Below are 22,562 nucleotides of genomic sequence, written 5' to 3'. Positions count from 1 at the left end.
GAGCCACCCATCTGATCTAAAGCCACCTTACACTATACCCAAATGTTTCTGTTTACCATTTTGTTCAGCTCTTATCATCTTTTCAATATTTCATAAGAGTCACCACTACTTTTAATAAACTGAATTACCTTATGTTGTCAATATGCAAATTCTGCTGCAGCTCTTGTGGAAACAGCAACCTTTGATTGGACTCTCCTCTGGTGCTGTCACTGACAATGAATATTATGGGACTGCCTCCAGTTTGTCTATATTTTCTAGAAAAATACCAATTAACCTCTAATCATCATCATTGTCTCTGTATAGTCTACATAAGCTTTATCAAATAGCAACGAGATACTTGCACCATGCATGATCAAAGTCTTCAAGGAACTGGTTTAAAACTAGAGCTAGGAGCAACGGGAACATTGCAAAGGGCATAAAAGTCATATGAAAATCTATGAGACAATTTTTTTTAAAAACTACATTAGAACAATGGTTCTTGAGCTACATGTATGCCAGTTATGAGAAATATGCCATGTGAAGATAAAACAAATACAAAACAGCATCTGTTTATGCGAAAGGTCTCAAGACCTATTGCTGGTTACAACAACATCATAAATGAAGATACAAGTTAACTGTAAAGAGCCATAACTCAATTATATGTGGAGCTCATGAGAAAACCATATATGGCACAGCTGGGTCCATGAAACAATATACACACCAAAATACACCCGAATATGTTTATTCATTCCTCAGCTATGATGATTACATGGATCTACTGTTGTGGAGATTTAATATTTATGAAGAAAATAGCAGTAACTGTAAAAATTGGACCTGAAAAGATGCAACTTCTAAAAGGAACATCTAATGTACAATTAATAAGCAACTCAACTGAACATGACATCTTAATTATGTGTAAGGGTTGCAATTCTATGTTGGTTATATGAAATGTGTGTGTGTGATTTGGATTTTTAACATAGCTTTAAAAATTTTTCAGTCATATCACTATGATGCCTGCCATGTGGCAGTTTACAGTGATGTCAAGCATTGAGGCATCATGCCACAAACATGTAACATGTCCCACCCAGTCACATTATTCTGACACCAGACCAACCAGTCCTAACAGTAACCTCTTAATGCTGAGCACCTAGCAAGGCAGCTCTTAGTAACATTTTTACAAGTCTTTAGTATGACTCGGCCAGGGTTTGAATCCATGACCTCCAGCATCCGAATCAGACACTCTAACCACTAGGCCACCGGAGTGATCCAACATAAAGTGTGAACAGTTGGATATATGGGCAGATGGACAAATAAAGAGATGGTTGGAAAAATGTGATTTCAATAGGGATTATCTTGATGCAGGGTCCTAAAAATAGTTTTAAAAAAGGATTGTCTTCACTGATGCTTCACTAATACAGACATAGGTTCTTTCTTCATCCATGCACACACCAAGAATCTGATTCACCTTTGGCCTTAGTAAGGTTAAATATGACATGTAGCAAGTGTTTTATCTTTGACAGGTCTATGCCATCTCCAGCCACTTGGCTGACTTCAGGCTATAAACAGAGCATGCATTACTTCCACATTATCGCAATCATTTGTGTCTTGCATTTATTATTTGCATTAATGTATTGAATCTAACCCACTATTGTAGATAATGTGTCTAAGTTACCTGCAGGTTTATGCAAAATCTGACTGCTTGGATGACTTACAGTCATTTAATTACTCATTAACCATTCAACATGCTTTATCTCGATTTAAAACATTCAAGGAAGCTACAATCTGCACATGCATCAATTGCACTGATTTTTGTCTTGCATTAATTTCTTGCTTAATGTGTAGAATAAAGCACTGTATAGGTGTCGCAGAATAGAAACCGAGTGGGTCTTTGGACTAAATGAAAAAGACAAACACAATGTGAGAAAGATGGAAATTTATGAATGAATTAATAAAGAAAAATATATGATGTAAAAATACAATGATTCTCTCACGCTCTCAACATACGATTGACTCAAATCACTCTACACAACATTCACACATCGAAAATAAACCAAAAATATTAAATCAATATGAAGTACAGATCCAAGAAACCTCATGGACTGCAGATACGCTTCAAACAGTATTTTACACTACAAGAGAGATTCATATAATCTCGAATATGAACTCCTATTAAGATTCAAAATATTCTTATGAACACAACTAAGATTCAAACTAATCTTACGAACACAATTAAGATTCAAAATAATCTTATGAACATAAAAATGCAATTGGAACAACAATTGAACCAAAAGTATACTTCTAGACCCCTTGTACAGTCACATGATTCCTTGGGTTGGCCCACGCTCTTATCGGCCGCTCGCACCCTTTATGGATCCACCACATGTAGAGTCATACGTATACACGTACAGACAGCATACAGCACCCTTTTTAATTTGCTACGTCTACATCCGTGGAACAGACATACATACATATATACATACGTATCGACAGCACGCAGCCTTAAATACTATGAAAACTCCAGAGAGCTCTAAACAACTTTAGACAGCTTCAGACAGCTCTAGTCATATTCACAGTCACAATCACAGTGACAGTCACAATCAGAATCATGGCCACAATCACAGCGACAGACACAATCAGAATCATGGCCACAATCAGCCCTATGGCTGGAGAACAATGGAGAGCGTACACTCCTTGACGTGATCCAAAATGACCAGTTTTAGAAATTGATCTTACTTAAATCCATAGGAGAGTGAACAAAAGTCAGGGTAAAATACCCGTGCATATCATGCTATTAATGTTCCTTCGTCACAAGTAATTTCTGGCTAGGTACATGTTAATACAGTCGCTTACCTGGAAAAACACGTATTCACCCTAGATAACGTTGTACACATGTACAACGAGAAATAGTCAAATAGTTCTAAGGCAAAACCAAGTTATTTCTTTGCCTAATTCTGTGACAATAGGTGCATACAACAAATCAATTCAACTGATGAGATTTTATACAGTTGTCCAGATCATGAGAATTGATCAGGTGCAAAATATTTTCACTTACTGATTGTGCAAACAATATCATATCCAGATAAAACTGGTACAGACCCGAAAATGGTTAATTCTACAAAATCTGCATTTTATTTGAATTTCATATGCATTCTGTTCACATTTGTATTTCATCTTTCACCTAATTTTTGCTTATGGTCTTCAAAATACATTTAGAGTTTGCATTCACTGTTCCATGCATTAATTGCCTTTCATTTTTTGAACCAAATGGAAATGTATTTACTAAAGCCAGGTTTTCATTTCTTTAGAGCTCAATGAAGCAAATAAATGTGTAGGTTCTGTACTAGCAAAATTATCTGTTTCAGGGTCTATCTCCTTATGTGTCTGGTTAATCTACACATTATGGTGTTAATGGTTTTACCTGAGAATCTCATGAAATGAGGCAGCATCTCTGAAGAATGTGTTTGGAAAATCCTGAAAAGGATGTAAATGAGATGAAAGAGAAAGCACACTGTACATTCATTAACATCCTCATAAGACTATACTCAAAACTAAATATATATTTAAGTATCAAGACAGCATGGCTGTCCTACTAGTAACTAATGAGGTCTTGTTTGGGAAAAAACAAAGAAAAGAAAGAATTTTGTGGATCCAATGCAGTATCTTGTCTTATTGAAACTATTATTTACTATCCCATCATTCTTGACTTGCAAAAACTTAAACATAAAACCATAACAGGGATGCCCCTGCCACTTATGCCACAGGAGAAATGCAAACTATGTATTGCCAAGTACTGCATGAAACAGAGCTTTACCTGTGATTAATAATAATGATGTCATAGTTTTCTGCTTATGATGGAGGAAAAAAGGAAAATCATGGCATATCTTGGTACAAAAAATATAGGGACAGATCAACATCATTTATACAAATTTGGTAACATTCTGTCCAGCTCTTTTAAAGATGTCAAAGTTGTTTTTTAATATTCAGGAACAGCTGCCACATTTGGTGGTAGATCAGTATTATCTGTACATATGTCAACAATTTTCAGATCATAATACTTTCAGTCAAATTTGGTCAAATTCTGTTCAGTAACTTATCATAAGAAGTCATTTACTGATCTGTCATTATATTTATTTATTGGCAAAATGTTTTTAAACCTGAAAGACCTTCATGCCAGGATGCTTTCTGTTAAATTTGGTTATATTCTAAGAAAGATTTTTGAGAAGTTTTTCTATTTTTGTAATCTTGGGAAGGTGGATTTGCACCATCTGCACAAATCTCTAAGATCTTCATGTCAGCTGGTTTACTGTAAGATGTAGCAAGACTGGACAAATTTTTAAAAAGTGAAGCAAGCTGACTGGAGATATGAACTTGCCCTTGGGATATTTCAGCTTGCCTGACAAAATGACAAAATAATACAGTCAAACCTGATTTAAGCAACCTCTACTATAAGCAACCATGTGTCATTTATGACCAAAATCTTCATGCACAGACTGATTTTCTTATGTAAATGCACTGTAATGAGCAGCCACCTTCTGTTGACCAGTGACAACTATTTTTTTTGGCAAAATGTGTCTCAACATTGCTATGAATGACCATTTAAAAAAAACCTAGATATAAATATATAGACCTTTATTTAGTCCAGTGTATCAAGACTGCTCAGAGTCTACTGGAATAGTACACATAATTTTTTAAACAAAGACAAAATAAATAAATGGAGCTTTGTTTCTGACATGCTATGCATTATAAGACAATGTACTTATTAGTTATTTTGTGGAAACCATTTCACTTCTTTCAGCCTTGGTGACTCTGACCTTTGACCAATTGACTCATAAACTGATAGGAGCTTTTACTGTCTGAAACGCAAGCCAAAAACAAAATTTGGTCATGGCTTGGTGCAGTTTTTATTACATGCATTATTCAAATATAAGTACCAAATAATAAAAAAATTCTAAATAAGTGTTACTGTATGATTCATATTATAAAATATAATGATCAATTTCTTTCTTAAGATACACTCTCCATGTGAGTTAAATGTCATTACTGCTATAAATTACTGCAGATTTTAGTATATTCAAAATATTTTTCTAAATACTTTTATGTGTTCTGTTGGTACCTATCTATGAATTCTGAAAAAAAATACAAAAGTTGCTGTTCACTGAATGTAACAGAAGCCATCAATATTACCAATTTGTTTAATTAATAATGAAAGCAAAGTCAATGATCAAGATAAACAAAGATAAACAACAGCAATTTTTCTGTTTTTAATCACAATTTTTCAAATTCTGTTTTTTTACTTGAACTGATTGTACAGTCAATACACTTCTACATTACTGGCTGTCTGGCTTGTCCTAGTATGATGCTCCATGTACAAGCAAACTCAGCAAGGCAGGTAATCAGTTTGCCATTGTGGGAAATTAAACTCTTCATTAATTTTAAAGATAAATTTTAAGAATTTAGATGGAGTACATTTTACTGGTTTACCAGATTTTAATCTACACACAATGTTCAATAAAAAGCATAATAAATTAAAATTTTGAAGACTTTCTCCAAAACTCACCTTTAAGCATGTGTAGTGTTTTGGAAAAGCAAATGTTTTTAGTATATTATGTTTCTCCTATAATACTTTCCTGATCACATTACGTTTGGATAACTTTCTTTGTTACCTCCAATTCTAATCCTGCCAGAAATAGCCTCCCAAAAGGAAGCTTGCATTGCAGGGAAGGTGGGAGGGATGTCTGTATGCTGATTACAGGATAAACATATTTTACTAAAAAATGCTTTTGTAAATACATCATCTGATCATGTTACATAGGAGAATATGTAAGAGGAGGAATTGCTAAATATTCTACATCTACCACCCTGGAGGAGCATGCCTGTTCTACTAATGGATGAAATTTTTCTAATGTTAGTTTAGCATAATGGGAGACCTTAGTTATACACGAGCAAGGAGACTGCTGTGGGATTCTGCACAGGATTTTATGGTCTCACCTTTAGTTTTCAAAGCAACTCAAGTGAAAGTGGACAATACCAATTGGCTACAAGGTTGTGCCATCATATGGGTGCATTTTATATCTACATAGTGTATGCTGAAATTTATTGAACAAGACTAAAACTAGTTACAGCTTCTATGGATACAACCAATAGAAGAAGACAGTACAGGTTCAGGTGATATCTTTTGATGGCTACATCAGAATCAATTTCACTGGCTGGTGGATATGGTTTCCCAGAGGAATCTGTTGTTCTGAACCAATCGCTGGACTCCTTGCAACCATTATGTGTGACTTCAATTACTTTTCCCAGAAATGCATCTGGATGGACCGTATTCTTATAAAGCTTAGCCTGAATAGTACAATGCTGAATGAAAAGTCAATAAAATAGACTAAAACTAGACTATAACAGGAAATATGATAAGAAAAGAAAATGGGAGTTCAAAGATTCTTGGCTGCAGGAGTTTTCTTGCCTCAAGGCCAACAAACACTGAACAATCACATCTTGTAATATTTTGTTCTTAAGATTATTTTGGTTGTAACTTACCTCAACCAAGAGGATTTTCTTTCCTGCAGAATTACTGCCAAAAATGTCCAAGGAGTTGTAACGACTAGCACGGAGTATAAAGTCCTGGAAGAGCTTGAGTTGAGATTCTGATAACGGGGCATCATACCTCTTATCTGTAATGAGCAGCACTTAGATTGAAATTACTTTGAGGCATTATAAAATACTTTGAATATCATTAATTATATCATATACATGATTTATGAATCTGAATATTTAACTTAAATACAAACATAATTTATCTGAATTACTGCCTGAATTCACACTAATCTGTCATTTTAACCTAAATTTACTTCACTCTGAAATATCTAACTTTAAAGTTTTATGCTTTAAACTTCATGTTACTGAATACAAGTGACTGAAAAACAATAGTAACATGAAACAGTTCACATTTATTTCACTGTAATACATGTATGCAAGCTCTGTGTAATAAATTTAACTGCAAGCAAAGAGTTGTATGAGGATCATAATTGCGCCTCCTCTAAACCTCCTCTCATCATAATGTACCACAGTATAAGGTGCCCCTTTTAAAAAAACAGCCATGGTCAGGTATGACATTTCAGTTTTTAATAGTAACAGTATGTATAAAATATCACAATATAAGGTGACCTCACCTGTAATGTGGTCCACTTTTGTAGCTACCAGGAAAACCATTATAATGATGGAATTCTGTATAAACTTGTAAAGCAATCAAGATCAAATTGCTCTACCTAATAACAACTGTGCATGGCATATCCTGTTAGTTTATTTAAATCTACTGGAACAGGGGTATGTAATGGCCTGCCACGTCAATGTATAAATTATAATTGAGCCATGTTCAAGAACAAGTGACATCAGTTTGGAAAAAGGGTAGTTGCTTTGTATAATACAGATGGCCTAAAACTTTAACATGAAAAATAACGTGTGGGTACATCAAAGAATTCATCTGAAAACAAAATCTTTCATTAGCATAAAAGTTATCCTCATTTTTAAAAATATGCATGCCAGAATTACTTCAGTCAAAACATTTAATGATATCCAGAAGCCTAAGAGTTAAGAAAATGTTGCATGAGGAGCTTAAAGTACGTACTAATAATTAAACAGAAGATATATTATATTTCTGAAACCAAATATTAGTATAACTGGCAACTGGTATTCCCATTACTGACACTGCTATGGAAGCTATACCAAAATGTAGCAGGTGTTCTCTGTGGCTGTAAATGGGATTTTGTTATTTTTTAAAATGGGGCATTAAAATTTGGTAAATTATAATAATTTTCAAAGATAGGGATAATACATTATTTAAAATGTAACATTTTGGAATTATTAATTGTGCAATTTCAACCCACAATATGGTATTTATTAAGCCACCATATTTATGCTACGTTTTCTTTGAACACTTCATTGATATTTTAACCTTTAAGTTCACTCACCTGGTCTGTGGATGGGATCTTCTTCCAATGAGGAGGTGCCACTATATTGAGTGGTAATAGGGTTGATCCATTCTTGCAGTTCTAATTTTAATTCCTGAGCAAGAACACGCACTGTTGCTGTTTTTCCAACACCAGCTGGCCCTGTCAATAATAGCATGGAGGACTTCTGCAAAATAATAGTCAGATGGTACTTAATCTACTGACTTGAATTTCTTACTGAGAGTGAGGAAAAAAAATGACTGAAATTATTTCTTAATTATCCCATCCCTTTTAAAAAACCACACACTATAAATGTGTTAATGGAAAACATATGCCCCACCTCGGTCCCTGAAACTCCCCATAACATAAAATATATCTAATGCTTTGATGCTGCCAGGAATTTGCTTCAGAGATGCTCTCAGAATTTATCACAAAGGGTGATTTTCCTCCTTGTCACAAAAATAAGGGGGAAGTAGAACAAAAATGAGGGGGAGAAGGACATAGTTCAGGATGTTGTTGTTGTTGGGTTTAATGCCATTTTTCAGCTCAGGATAGGCTATAAATGGCAGCCAGTATATTGGTGGAGGTAGAACCCTGGGAATAACCACTGACCCACAAGAAGCTACTGGCAAGCTTTCTCATGTACCCATGTTAGCCGAGCCCGAGTCTCTAACCCACACAGATAGGTGAGATGGCAGTGATCCAGAATGGTGAGTGCTTTAAACCACTCTGCCACTTGGGGCCCCTAGTTCAGTATGTACTTAATACTTCAATATACATCTCTCATTCTTAATGCTCCACTCTGTAAGACTCCTATTGAAATCAAAATCTTAAAAGATATTGCCTCTAGTAATGTAAGCATTAATCTGTTGATCCTTTCTGAGCTTAATCTGTTCCTTATCTTTGTATGAATATTGTTCTGTACTGAGAACCCAAATTTGACAATCTGCTGTCTGAAAGGGCAGATACATAGTTAGCTTTGCCAGGTGGAACAAGTTTGAAAACTGTTCTTTATGGTTGCTGTGTACAAGTTTCCACAGCTCATATGTATTGTCTTTTGGATAATTCTGCTCCAAAATAAGATTTTTCACTAACATAAGCTATACCAAAGTTTAACTTTCTTGAATATGCACTATACTGACTACTATGCCAGATTTATTGTAACATAATTTGAAGTCCATTAATGCCATAGTCTACTTGTTCAAACAGAGGTATTTTCATCAAATAAATATCTTTACTTCATAATTTAATTTTTAGATTCTGATTTATTGGATGATCTTAACCCTTATGCTAGGGCTATCTGTTTTTGTAGCACATGACCCCACAGGGCTAAACTGTAGCAAGAAAAGAAATGAAAAGTGCCCTCTACTTTTAAATTGTCTTTGTTATTTGGCTTGTTTGTCTGCCTATTCTATATTTAATTTTGAAATACCACTGAAATAAGGGGTTGACCATCATGTCATCTGTTTTTGTCCATTCTGCATGTACACTTAACACAATTTTCGGGTTCAAAATCACTCAGTGGTATCTTCATTAACACTTCACAACTCCCATAATCTGATATACTTCCAAACTTTGTAAAAATAAATTGCCTTAACTCATTCAGCCCCAATCCAGTCTGTAGGCATGACGAGGCTGTACCCTACTTCTGAGCTCTGCATTATCAAGGTCATTTAAGATACACCAAAGTGGGTGGTATTACAAAAAAAGCAGACAGATATAGCTCTACAATAATACCAAATAATCTGCACATTCTAGTTGCAGTACAAAATACAGAGGGAAAAACCTAATTTTTTGGACCTGTTTCTTCCACCCAAAATTTGCTCATGGTCGGATTCCGATTTTGTGTCCGGAGTTTAGACCTTTTGACCTCAGATCTAAGGCAGACCAGTCTGAACTGCACACAGATTGGTGAACCTTTGCAAAAACTAGGACATGGTGGACATTTGGAATAAAGAGTGGTCTCCATATGAAAATGATGGGTCCATTAAGCACACACACACAAAAAAAGAACTCCAACTTTTACCCTTCTGCTCATGTGCAAGCAAAATAATCAATGGAAAATGATGTTTCTAATACAACTAGGCTTTAGGCTAATGGAAAATCTGTTGAAAGTTGATGTGTTAGAATGTATTCAGAAATAGCCCCCAAAATGTCTTTCCTACTCGCATTTCAGGCAAAAATGACAAAAACCTCCAGGACTGAATGAGTTAATCAATATGATCAGCCAGCATATTTGCCAAATGAAAACATCATCTAAAGATGAACCCTGCTGGGAATAAAAAATACACATTATTACAAGTAGTACAATGTTTCTACCAGCTTGACTTTTGACACAACAAATACTATAGGGTGAATGGCTGAATACTATTTTATACTGCACGGAGCAGATTTTCATATCTGCAACTTAAAACTAAATTTCATGCATCACTGCTTTCCAAGTACACAAATTCATGCAAATTTTGCATGGATTATGCAAACACACACTCTGGGAGCATCTCTGTAGCTTATAATGGAGAACACCACTGTCAGGAAGTAGCTTGTAAAGTGGAGGACCCACTGCCAGGAATTAAGTTGTGATGGGGAGCTCCACTCTTGATTTCCATATAGGCAAGGAGTCAGAAAAATTAAAGTGTGGTATAAATCTTACCTTTACCACCTGAACACACACCATTTCTTCCATGTGTCCAGAGCTATAATGAAACTAAAAGCAGTATCAGCATTATTCTCTTAACATTCTTGGAATTTAACCAGTTTCTGATTGAAGTCTGAATGTTATTTCTGTACAGAGAAACCCTGCTCACAACCTGCAGTCTGGAGAGGCAAGTGCATGGCAAGATTCAACAAGTTAGGAAATAAATCTTTAAGGTTGCTCCATGTCATCCTTCAAAACTCTAAAGTGTTTTTTTATCTCTGGGATACTTTTGTTCCAAGACAATATGTAATGCCAGTGTGAATAAAACACCAAACTGGCATTCCCATCAATTAGGTGTTATTGGCTGCCTGATCTCCAGACCTTCTTTGACTTCAACAGTGCTGTATGAGGACAATGATCCCATCAATACCACAGCTTGGTCAAGCTGTAAAAGGAACAACAGGCTTCTAAGTCGAAGTACTTGGAAACTTCTTACAACTAAGGTGCTGGCAACAAGAACTCTCCTTCTGATTTAAGACTGAAGCCATTCAATTACTTCTTTTCTTACTTTTTCAAATTCTGTCCACAGTTCTATGATCTAGACACTACTTTGCTCAGTGTGAAGTACAATGCCCTGCAAAAACAAAGTTTCACTTCCAGTCTTGGCAGTTTACTTTTTTTATTTTGTTCTGCAGCCATTGTAGATAGACTGATTTCTCTGACTTTGCTGAAAGTAGTTGAAAAGAAATCATATGCAGGTTGATATGTCTGCTCAGCATTTGTAGGCAAATCTGCACAATAATGGATTAAGAGAATCCATGTTGGGGTTTGCACTGAGACAAGAAAATCCCAGTTAAGGGGTTACATTATTTGTCTCCCCCACAAGGCTCTGCCCAGGGTTAAACAAAAATGTAACCCTGAAACTGGGATTTCATTGTCTTGGTACAAAAACAGACATAGTTTATTTTTCTCACCCAGTATTTTTCCATTTTAATTAGAATAACCTGCACTTTTGGAATATAATTAGCAGATTCAAAGCACAGTATTCATCAGGTGCTATAACTGCCTCCACTCTATAAAGGTCATCAGGTTTTGTACACTTTTATGAAAATCTGAATAGTTATCTAAGTAGAATCTAACTATATAAGCTGTTCTTAGAAAAGAAAAGAAAAAAGTTACAATTATTACATGCTACAGTATTGCATCATGAGCATCTTACGTCATGTGCTTTTATTTTAAACACTTGTAACATCAATCACTGTTTTCAAACTTACACATTGCTTGCCAAGAAATTTTGATGAGGCTTCAAATAACACTTATGTAGTGGCACTCCCTCTACTGAGTTGAACAACATTTCTAGAATTAAACTGTTGCATGGCACCCTCCCATGCATCATTAGTTTCTAATGCACTCAAGCCTTGGGTACTATAATTTCTCATTACAGTAAACTATTCATTTTCTTGGAGTTTTTTTTTTTGTTCACATCTGACTGCATGATTTCTGCACAAACCTGTTAGAATTTTACACATTTATCTGGAGTCATAGGTTGCATTATCCTCAACCCATAGTTAGTAATATTGCTCACAACCATTTGCAAAAATTACTGCATCTTGCTTTTCATTAAATTTTTCTGATGGCGTTTGATGCTGCAAATTCAAAATCAGTTTCACAATACTGGCCTTCTGTGACTGCATATAGCCCTGGGAGACTGTGTTACACACCTGAAGTACTAAATTTCAATCAACTACTTAATTTAAAATAATTATTTTCCTCATTCCCCTCCCCCAAATGCTGTACAGCTTAACTCGTTTGGTGTGATTCTATTATAACCGTCTGTAATGCTGACAATGTAACCTCTGAAATTTTGACTCAGATCTTTCCTAATATTCTGGGGGTTCATCACATGTAAATATGAGACATCGATGATTCTAAATCAGAATACTCAATTTCCTGACAAACTTCAATTCTTTCCATTGAGATAGAGTTCCTAAGAGATACATCCAAAGTATTTAGTCTCCAAGTTATCAATGACAAAAATTCAGTGTCCTGACCGAAGACAAAAATCCTGGTAGACAGAAAATTCAACTAATCCATGATCAACTTACAAGCTGCCACTTTCTTGAGCATTCCTCAAAGGATTTCCCATCATGCACAGTTGATATGGCATCAGAATATATTGAGGATCTAAGGCCACATCAAACAAGTTCTTTAAATGACTCAAAACTAAATATGTGTCTTTCATTTGCAATACAGTTTATTTTAAAATCAACAACATAAATCAAATTCTTGGCATATTAGGATACATAGATGTTCCAGGGGGTGGGGGTGTTTGGGATTTTAATATAGCTGTAACAATTTTTCAGTCATATTGCTATGATTTCTGCAGTGTGACAGTTTATAGTGATGTCTAGCACTGGGTCATCATGTCCCACCCAGTCACATTATCCTGATTCCAGATCGACCAGTCGTAAAACTAACCTCTTAATGCCAAGTGCCAAGTAAGGAGCTGTTAGTACCATTTTTATAAGTCTTTGTTATGACTCTGATGCGGTTCGAACCTGTGACCTCCCACATCTGATGTTCCATTTGGTGCATCCACTTTTACAATTGTTTACAAGTTATACACTGGGATGACATCTACAAATCATGTTAAAATGGAGATATCTGATGCTACTTCAAAGTAACTTTAAGTGAAAATACAGTAAACTTACTCTAGCGTCCACATGCATTAAAGATTATTTGTTCATAAAGGCCACTTTTGGATAGTCCTATTAATACAGAAATGCATTTTGATCTGTATATACCCCCATCTGCTCATAATGATCAATTACAGATGGTCTACTGACTGGTGTTAATGTATAGCACTGTCAATAATTCAAAGCTCTCTAATATGAGAAACAAGACAGAACAACCCTAAGGCCAAATAAAAATGTGTTTCCTATTGCACTTTTTTATTTAACTTAGCAGGTTGGTTGCTTTAAAAATATATATATATATATATATATATAATGCAATTTTGGGAAAGTGCTAGGGTTGGCAATGTGAAGCAGGGACAGTCAGCTGACCAGAAACACACATTTTTTGTTGGAATTACCAAAATTATGCTAAACAGAATTAGTCTCCAATATAATTAGCAGGGATCATGCTGGATTTAAACTCTCGGGTGAAGTGATGTCTCTCTCCTGTCTAAATAGGGTTAAGTCATGAGATAACAGAGCTAAGTGAGAGGTACGATTTTTTAATAGAAAATTACTTTTGTACCAAATCGTCTGTTGCTGGCTTTGCAAGTTCAACAGTATTAACAATATAAAACACAGATCATACTTTATGAAAATATTTTTGAAAACTTATCCTGAATCTGAGAAGAAAAAAGAAAATGCATAACTTCATTTGAAGATCAGAAGGCAACCCTGAAAATAGGTACCTCTCACTGAAAACAAGTGGCTAAAATTGTCATCAGCAAATCTTCTCATCATACTATGTTTTCATGTGAAATACTGGATAATTCATCTGTACAGTATCAAAACTTTACTAAAGATACAGTATTACATACTGGGCTTGAAAAAACATTCGCTCACTTTTAAAATTTCCACATCTGTATCATAATTCACTACATATTGGATGGTGCAAGAAGTTTTTTAAATCAGCATAAAAGTTGAATTTAAGTATTTTTCCACCACTGTACACAAATAAACATAGGTTTATAACTAACAATGATGAACAGTTACTACTTCTGTCTGAATATCAATGGTTTCAATTAAAAAAAGTGTGTGTGTGTGTGTGTAATTTGGCTTTTTAATGTAGCTTTAACAATTTTTCAGTCATATTGCTATGATGTCTGCACTATAACAGTTTATAGTGATGTCTAGTACTGGGCCATCATGCTGCAGACATTGAGCATGATGTCCCACCCAGTCACATTATCCTGACACCAGGCCGACCAGTCCTAACACTACCTCTTAATGCTGAGTGCCAAGCAAGGCAGCTGTTAGTACCATTTTTATAAGTGCTTGGTATGACTCGGTTGAGGATTAAACCCATGACCTCCCGCATCCAAGGTGGATGCTCTAACCACTAAGCCACGGGAGCGGTAATTAAAGAAAAGCAGGTGGGGATGGGGAAGGGTAGTATGTGCTGATTTGTGGCAAAGTGAATTTAACTTTGCTTTACTGGCAAGATGAAGTGAAATCCAACCAAGAAGGGTGACTACTTCACTTAAATGACATCTCCAGTCAGACTCCAGAGCCATAATGCTCTATCATGAGATTGGTATTTACAAATATACAGGCAAATTGTTTTAAAAATTAAAATGTCCAGGGCACAGTTCATTTAGAACTGTATATGATTCTCATTACTACAAATAGCACAACATAAGCATACCTAAAATTAAAAAATAAATCATGCATTATATTAATAATTGACTATTTGTCATCAGATTATAGTTTAAAAGGGCTTAGTTTTGAGGTAGGTCTATATGAAAAAGCAAATGTAAATGTCTGATACAAAAATAATTTCTGATTTAAATTATCTGTATTTATTGATGTAAAAAAAAGTATAAAATTTAAAACTATTAAATTCTGAACCGACAAAGAATTTTTTATAAAACTGTAATTGGTGCACAATATAATGTTATCTAAGCTAGTTAAAAAAATCTATAAAGATCAAAGTTTCACTCTCACCATACAAGATGGCAATGAAATATATTACGCTACTTATTTTCCTGGGAGGCTAATTTCCGAGTAAAATAATGTAGTGCAGCATATTTTCAAGGGAGGAAAAATGCTTACTGCATGTACTTGTGTAAAACTTCATGGATCCAGATCTGCCATTACATAATGCACAAGCATTGTGTCCATACAGTTTGTTATGAGTGATCAGTGGAACAAACAACACAGATCCTAACCTTATGGTGCACTGTATAACAGGAGATCAGTTGGACTCCACTTATATGTCAGTATATGTTGTAATCTCAAAGTTTTAGAATATATAATTGGCAACTAATTAAAGCTATAAAAAAAAATCCCTGGACCAAATACCTTTGTATTTGCTTTAAGTTGCTGCTTCATCCAAGCTTCAACCTCTGCAATCTTCTTTTTGTGCACAGCCAGTGCAGACTGAAAGCAAATTAAATGATTTTTAAGTAAAGACATTCAAAAGATACCATGAAGATTATTTTGTAACAATTCACATTCATGAGAGTAAGAAAACAATTGTCAATTAAAAGTAACTTTAAATAAGAATCCCTCAAATGGCTGATGTTCTAAGGGCTGAAAAGAATTTCCATGAATTAAAGATGAGACCATTCATCTTCAAACCAACTGATGGCCATACAGGATGTTTAGGACCAACTAGAAAACCCAATGCTGATATGAGCATCCATTCAGTAGGAGTAGCAATAAAAAGATTTCAAGATATTCTCTGTGGTGGCCATAATTGGGGTCAGATCGTCAACATTTTCACCAAGGACCAACCAAACATCATGAAAAGTCTTTAAGCAAAAAGCCCATGTTATTATATTCAGGAGGAACAGCAATAAGAAGATTTTCCAAATGGCCACCATGGCAGCAATACTGGATGTAATATATGCAATATTTTCATCCAGGACCAACTATAATTCATAATAAATCATTGAAAGAAAACCATATGTCAACATGTCCATCTGTTCAGGAGCAGTAGTGATAACAAGATTTTCAAGATGGAACAAATAAAGGCCATGTCTTGATTTAGGATCAGCAACATTTCAATTTTAGGACCAAGTAAACATAATAAGTCGTTTAGTCACAACTTGCATGTCAACATTATACATGCCAACCCCTGGCAAGGAAAAAGTAAAATTCAAGTGGACAAAAAGAGTAGTCCAAGCAGAAAAAGAGTAATCCACATATAATATACTAAAATTCAATATGTACGAAATGATTTATTTACCCCTTCTGGTCTTCTGACATCATTTACTGCTTCAAATTTTCATATATAATGCTTTGAGTTTTAAAAAGCAACAGTCTCTCATATTGCATTTCAAAACACTTTGTACCAGCTGAGATTATGTTTTGTACACCAGTAAAGAACCAAGTGCTGGGTTACAGAGCCTGGATCTGAATTCAGTTTTATTTTTATTAACAATACTGAACAATTTCTCTCAGTCAGCATTAGTATGGTAAAGAACCAATATTCCTTTCATAACTTGACAAAGAAGAGGAAATATATATCTTCCTTTTAGCTGGGAAATAAGGTGCCATTGCATATCAACTCTATCCACATGAAGTACAATGTCAGGTAGAATGCCAACTTGGTACTTCAGGGGTTCTCCTTCTAATTTATCATCAGCCTTTCCTGCAGCAAGGTGCATCGTATGACAGGGAAAACCTGATATGTACATTGATGGAGAAATTTTTCCAAATATAGAATTCAACTCATTTATGAATTCCAGTCATCACTGATGCATTATCAGCTGAAAACCCCATACAGTTCTGCCAACTTATGTTTATTCAAAGCATTATTAAGCAAATAAAAAATGTTTTCTCCAGTGGAATCTACTGTTGATTCTGGTAATGAAAGAAAATCACTCTGATGTTGCCCTTTTCGTTGTCAAAGTCTCTTACACAGACTGGGTACAACTTTTTGTCATCATAATCAATGTTCCTGTCTGTTGCAATACTAAACGGCCCAATTTTCATGGCTTCTGCAAATTTTAAGCGAATTATCTTCTGCTAAACACCTAACAATATTAGATGATTTTGTTCTTGCACATGCATATTTTCTGCAATTTTGGAATCAGGAAACATCCGTTTAAACAAAGGACCAACACAGTCTTCTACTGCTAGGGATAGTCTGTGTTCTATGAAGAACTTGGTAAACAACGCCGCTGCATTTATTGGTTCTGCTGTAAAAAAGAAGTTACAAGTTACCTTAATATTGGAGTTAGTAAAACGAGCTAATTCACGGTTTCTTTGTTTTACCGTCATGACCAATATTAAAATCCTTTCCACACAGCCTGCAGTGGGCATGAAGCTGCCGTAGAATGGAACACTGCATTGTGTAATTCTTGTATTCATCTTTGAATCATTTCTTTGTATTTTTCTAATCCATCTGTGAAATTATCTGAAAAACATTTTTGCTCTAACACACGCATCTAATAGAATAAATCTGACTTGACTTGTAGCGCCAAATACCTATAGACTGGTTCTGTACCAGATATTAATTAGAACAAAAAATCTGCAAGCAAATATTAAAAGTTAGAAAACCAGTCTTTTCTCTCCTAACTAAGCCATACAGCTGCTATAAATAGAAACCAAGGTCAAAACAGCATGTTTCTTGGAAATAGGGCAGCTGCTATAAATATAATATAATACTGATAGGAAAGTGCATGCAAGGCTATGGACAAGCGTACTCTTATGTCAGAGTTATGTAGAAGATGTCTTTTCTAGAATATGGTCTGAAAGATTAATGGTATGTAATAAAAATGAGAAACAAATTATCAATTTTTTGGGGAGGGGGACATACTGAAACACATAATCCAAATACGTTTACGCAAAAGGCATAATTTAGTGAGAGAAAACAGCATAATGATTATGCCAAAAGCATAATGGTTGGCATGTATGCAATATGACCTTCCTTTCCTGCCATAACAAGAATGGTCACAAGAAAAACTTGATTTTTAATTCAAACCCCTGACATTTGTGTCGTATTTAGAAAAAAAAGATGATTTCCAGTAATCTTACAATTTTGTTTTCAAACTGAGAGATAGAGATACATTTTTCTGACCACCATAAATGATGCCCTAGCATGTTGTCTGTATAAACAGTAAACAGTTATGCTTAGAGCCCATGTAAAACTATCCTCATGACAGTTCATATAATAATTGTCATAAAGGAAATTGAAACAAAAGATGATCATAAATAAGCAGGGACCATTTCACAGATTACACTGCCGGCTGAGAATAGCTAGGGTAAAGCCATGTTAAATTCTATGAAGACTACTGTGAGTAAGTCCATTAGACTACTTTGCATATGTATCTTTGAACTTGCATTTCACTCCATATATAAAGCAAAAAAAGATATTATTCCAGTAGCTGCAATAGTGTGCAAATGTGATTTAGATCTGAAGGTAAAATGTTGAAATGAAAACCAACCCCCAACCTAGTGAAACTATTGACAGCAGTAAATACAGCATAAATAAGGAAAATAAAGAAAATGTTCCACTATCTAATGCGTTATAAAGATGGAAACTTGCTATATACCTGATATATATATTTAATATCTGCCGGTTGTGTTTATGTGAATGTTGGCACATGTGTTCATGTAAGGTGATGGTATTGGAAAATGCTGAACCTATAGACTACTTTTTTGTGTAAATATATTAAACATCACAAAGAAAACATATTATTTTCTATATTTATCAGATTTAAATTTCCAGTAATTTTCTATAAGCTTATATGAAAAGATAACTTATTCTCAACTGGGTTTGTCAGTAAAGTTGGTTGGCAATTTTCCCTGCAGTTTAGGAGATGTAGCGATAACAAACTTGCAATAATGGATGCTGGATGAAAGGTCATCACATAAGCTCCTCTTGTCTACCCAAACATCCAATGCACTTTGCCAACCTTTTTTTCTGGATTACAGGAATCATGATGTTTTCAACAGTTTAGAATAAAATGACACAAGTTAAACTAACTAAATCTGTACTGATCCCATGATTATTGTGTTACTTACATTAATAAACACACATGATTTTGTTATACTGCACATGATGACACCTCATGATGTCCACACATTATGACACCATGTAAGACAAATATTCTCATCCAAATTTTTCTGCACATAAACTTAAAGGTTTTCATGAAAAAGTAACAACGAAAAGATAGGACTAATTTAATTATGATTTTACTGATAGATGGAGCATGAAAAAGCAAACTGCCTCTTATTAAAGTGTGCTGACTAGGCATAAGCGAAACCAGTAACTGCCCATCGACCAGGTTTGGTGATAATTCCTCTATCCATGAGATCTATTCTTGTCCAACTTCCATCTCAACACCAGTCAACTTTTAGCACTTTGTTAATAAAACATGCCTATGCTGAGAAGACATGGTAAATATCTTTTTCAGGCTGAGATGGCAGGGTTTAAAAGGTAGTGGCTGTACTCCCAATGTAGTATGATTGGACAACATACATGAAGGAAAAATGAGCATGTCTGAAAGCTCATCTGTGTATTACACTGTAACAAACATCTAAGGCTCATGATAGAATTTTACTAGTACTGATCAGAGCTTGAAAATAGCAGTGGTATAAGGTCTGGGACCTACAGTTTTCCAAAGCTGACCTAAGGATATATACTTGTCAGAAGTCCATCAGCCCTGCCACTTTTCCAAAAAGTGGAAATTAAAAGTATTCATCTACAGTCTCATAGTTTTGATTTGTAGAATCTGGAAACTTATTCTGAATGGCCAGACTACAATATACAATATGCAAATGTGTTTCTTGTTAAACATATTGATTTAAGTTTAGTTTGATGTATTAGAGTCCTGTCAGAGTGAAAACAAAATTGATTTAAGACTACTGGACATTTTATTCAGGAACTGCACTGTTTAAAAATAGCTGCTTCATTAATTTATTAAAACACATACATGTAGCTAAATTTGATGTTCCTCACAACAACTCGGACCTGCCATCCATCAACAATATTTTCAAGCCTTGCTGATATATTCATTATATCTAGTGTACCAGAGAAAGGACTGCACTCTGTAAATCTTCCATTCTGAATTCGACTCCTGTTACTCATTATCTATTAAAGCCTAATTCAAACCATCCAGTGATATTTTTCTTCATAAACTAACAGTATTTTGATTAATTGCAAAAATTACAACTTGCTGCATTTTCTTTGAAAGAAATATTGTCCCCTTACATCATATATATAACCCTAAAAATATATTACACTAGCAGACATAAATGACTTCAAGCCACTTCGCAGACAACTGCACAAAGCCCTAAATTTCCAAACATGTTTTTATTAAACTAAATCCCTCAAGGTGTTGTTGTTGTTGTTGTTGTGGGGTTTAACACCATTTTCCAGCACACGATAGGCTATACATGGCGGCCAGTATTAATGGTGGAGGAAGAACCCGGGAAAACCCCAGAAAGAACCACCGACCCACGAGAAGCTACTGGCAAGCTTTCTCACATACCCACATTGGCTGAATCCTAGACTCGAACCGCCGCAGACAGAGGTGAGATGGCAGTGATCCGTAACGAAGAGCGCTTTAGGCCACTCGGCCACTCGGGGCCCCCCCTCAAGGTGTAACAATTACCCAAATAACCAATGACAGTTCAAGTTTCAGCAGTAACCATTTACCAAACTTTGTACTCGATTTACAGCTCCATCCTACAGAAAATCAAGTATATTTAGTAAGCTGAAGAAAAGTATATGCAAACTGAAAATGTAAATAAATTGCCTCACATTCCCAACTTTTCATTAAAATGCTTTAAACATGAAATACCATATTCTTCTATTCCAAGATTTGATACTGAAAAATAATAATACCACCTTCAATCAAACTTTATGCAACACACATGCCCACATGTTACATTCACAAACATATGAACCTTGCTTTCTTTCTTGACTGTTCTCATTGTCTCACAATTTTGCATGTAAGCTATTTTAATGCCAATTATACATAAATTTTATACTTTGCGTCTGACCTGATTGGTACTGGTTACTGAAGGAAATTGCAGAGAATGACAAAATAATGAAGGTGTTACATATAATAGCCAGAGATCATGCAAAAGCATGCAGGAAATTCATTTGTGTCACCAAGCGTAACATGTAAGTTTCAATAGATTGAAAAAAATAAAACAGAAGCTTTGAACATGCTGTAATTCCTATCAGTTTACACTCTGTACATGAGACACTGTAAAGTGTGTTTAACTGGTTAAGGTTCAATTAATGTATCAATGTAATACCCCATCTGAAAATTTTAATTTTCCATCTCAGAGATCCAAGGTTCATCAATCATATCTCCAGCAGAGCAACAAATGTATGGGTGTATGTGTTTGTCTGTCTGTATGTCTGCTTCTACCATGGCAGTGACACTTCAGATTGAGATTAAATATAAATTAAAATTGGGCATGGTCACAGTATCACTCAATAAGTCTAATTTCTCTTTATAAAATATATATTTTTGTATGCAAAGTTTCTTCCAACTCATTTCTTTCTGTAATTAGTGAAAACTGCATAAATCAAAGGACTAAATGAAAATGTGTAGCAAATGTTTTCTTAATAAATTATGTTTTAAGTGATGGTGAAAAAACTATACAAAACAAATAAATTTCATTGCTAAAATTATTTTGTGCATGCACCATGCAATCTTTGTAACTTCTTAAAGCCTGTAAAATTGGTCCAAAGAAGCAACTGTGTTACCTCACACTCTGGCACACAGAAATCATCACATATGTACATTCTGGTCTGTATGTTTGCAATCTAGTACCTACCTGGGCATTTGGAGCAAATTTATCTGACCAAAGATCTGTATTAGCCTTCTGCTTATAGTGATTCAAGCTGGGAAAATATGAATTGGATACTTTTTCCTCCCTCAAATTTTTTTCTGGTTGAGACTGTGAGGACTTGAATGTTGACTTTTTGTTTACAGAAGAAGCAGATGCACTGCCAGGTTTATTGTGTCGTCTGTCAACATCCTTTTCAAAGTCATCAAAAGAAGAAGATACCCACTGAATGGCTTTCTGGAATAAAAATTAATCATTTTCCTTTATTTCAATATAATGTCCAGGAATCTGATTAGTCAAACCTATTGAATTTATTGGGTTCACAGCTATATGAACTGAGAAACCTTTCATTCTGTCCTTACAAATTGGCTCTATAGGTTTACACCATTTATAAAGAAACTGCCAGCTATAATAATGTTATGTTTGCTTAGACTGACAGCAAGGACACATCTTGGAAACTGCAGCTCTGGTGAACTTAGATACATGTAGTATAATATTACAAGGCACTGAGTG

The 22,562-nt window shown here is 34.9% G+C and overlaps 1 protein-coding gene and 1 long non-coding RNA gene across 3 annotated transcripts in view; one reads left to right on the top strand and one right to left on the bottom strand.

Moving 5' to 3' along the window:
* LOC149806560 (uncharacterized) overlaps positions 1-22,562 on the top strand; it is a 152,943-nt gene that overhangs the window by 96,839 nt on the left and 33,542 nt on the right. The gene's annotated exons all lie outside the window — the stretch shown is intronic.
* Positions 1-22,562, bottom strand: part of LOC149806561 (cell cycle checkpoint protein RAD17-like) — an 80,875-nt gene that overhangs the window by 46,692 nt on the left and 11,621 nt on the right. Inside the window, exons 3-8 of the mRNA XM_089954712.1 lie at positions 22,038-22,286; positions 15,594-15,671; positions 7,944-8,109; positions 6,514-6,647; positions 3,398-3,450; positions 129-254 (exon numbers count right to left, since the gene is read on the bottom strand). Coding sequence (XP_089810838.1) covers positions 129-254; positions 3,398-3,450; positions 6,514-6,647; positions 7,944-8,109; positions 15,594-15,671; positions 22,038-22,286 — 806 coding nt within the window. The remainder of the gene's footprint in view (positions 1-128; positions 255-3,397; positions 3,451-6,513; positions 6,648-7,943; positions 8,110-15,593; positions 15,672-22,037; positions 22,287-22,562) is intronic.

Source organism: Sinohyriopsis cumingii, chromosome 1, assembly GCF_028554795.1.
Source record: "Sinohyriopsis cumingii isolate HCF-2022 chromosome 1, ASM2855479v2, whole genome shotgun sequence".
Lineage (NCBI taxonomy): Eukaryota > Metazoa > Mollusca > Bivalvia > Unionida > Unionidae > Sinohyriopsis > Sinohyriopsis cumingii.
Note: the sequence above shows the minus strand (reverse complement) of the source record. Positions and strands in the feature narration are given on the sequence as shown.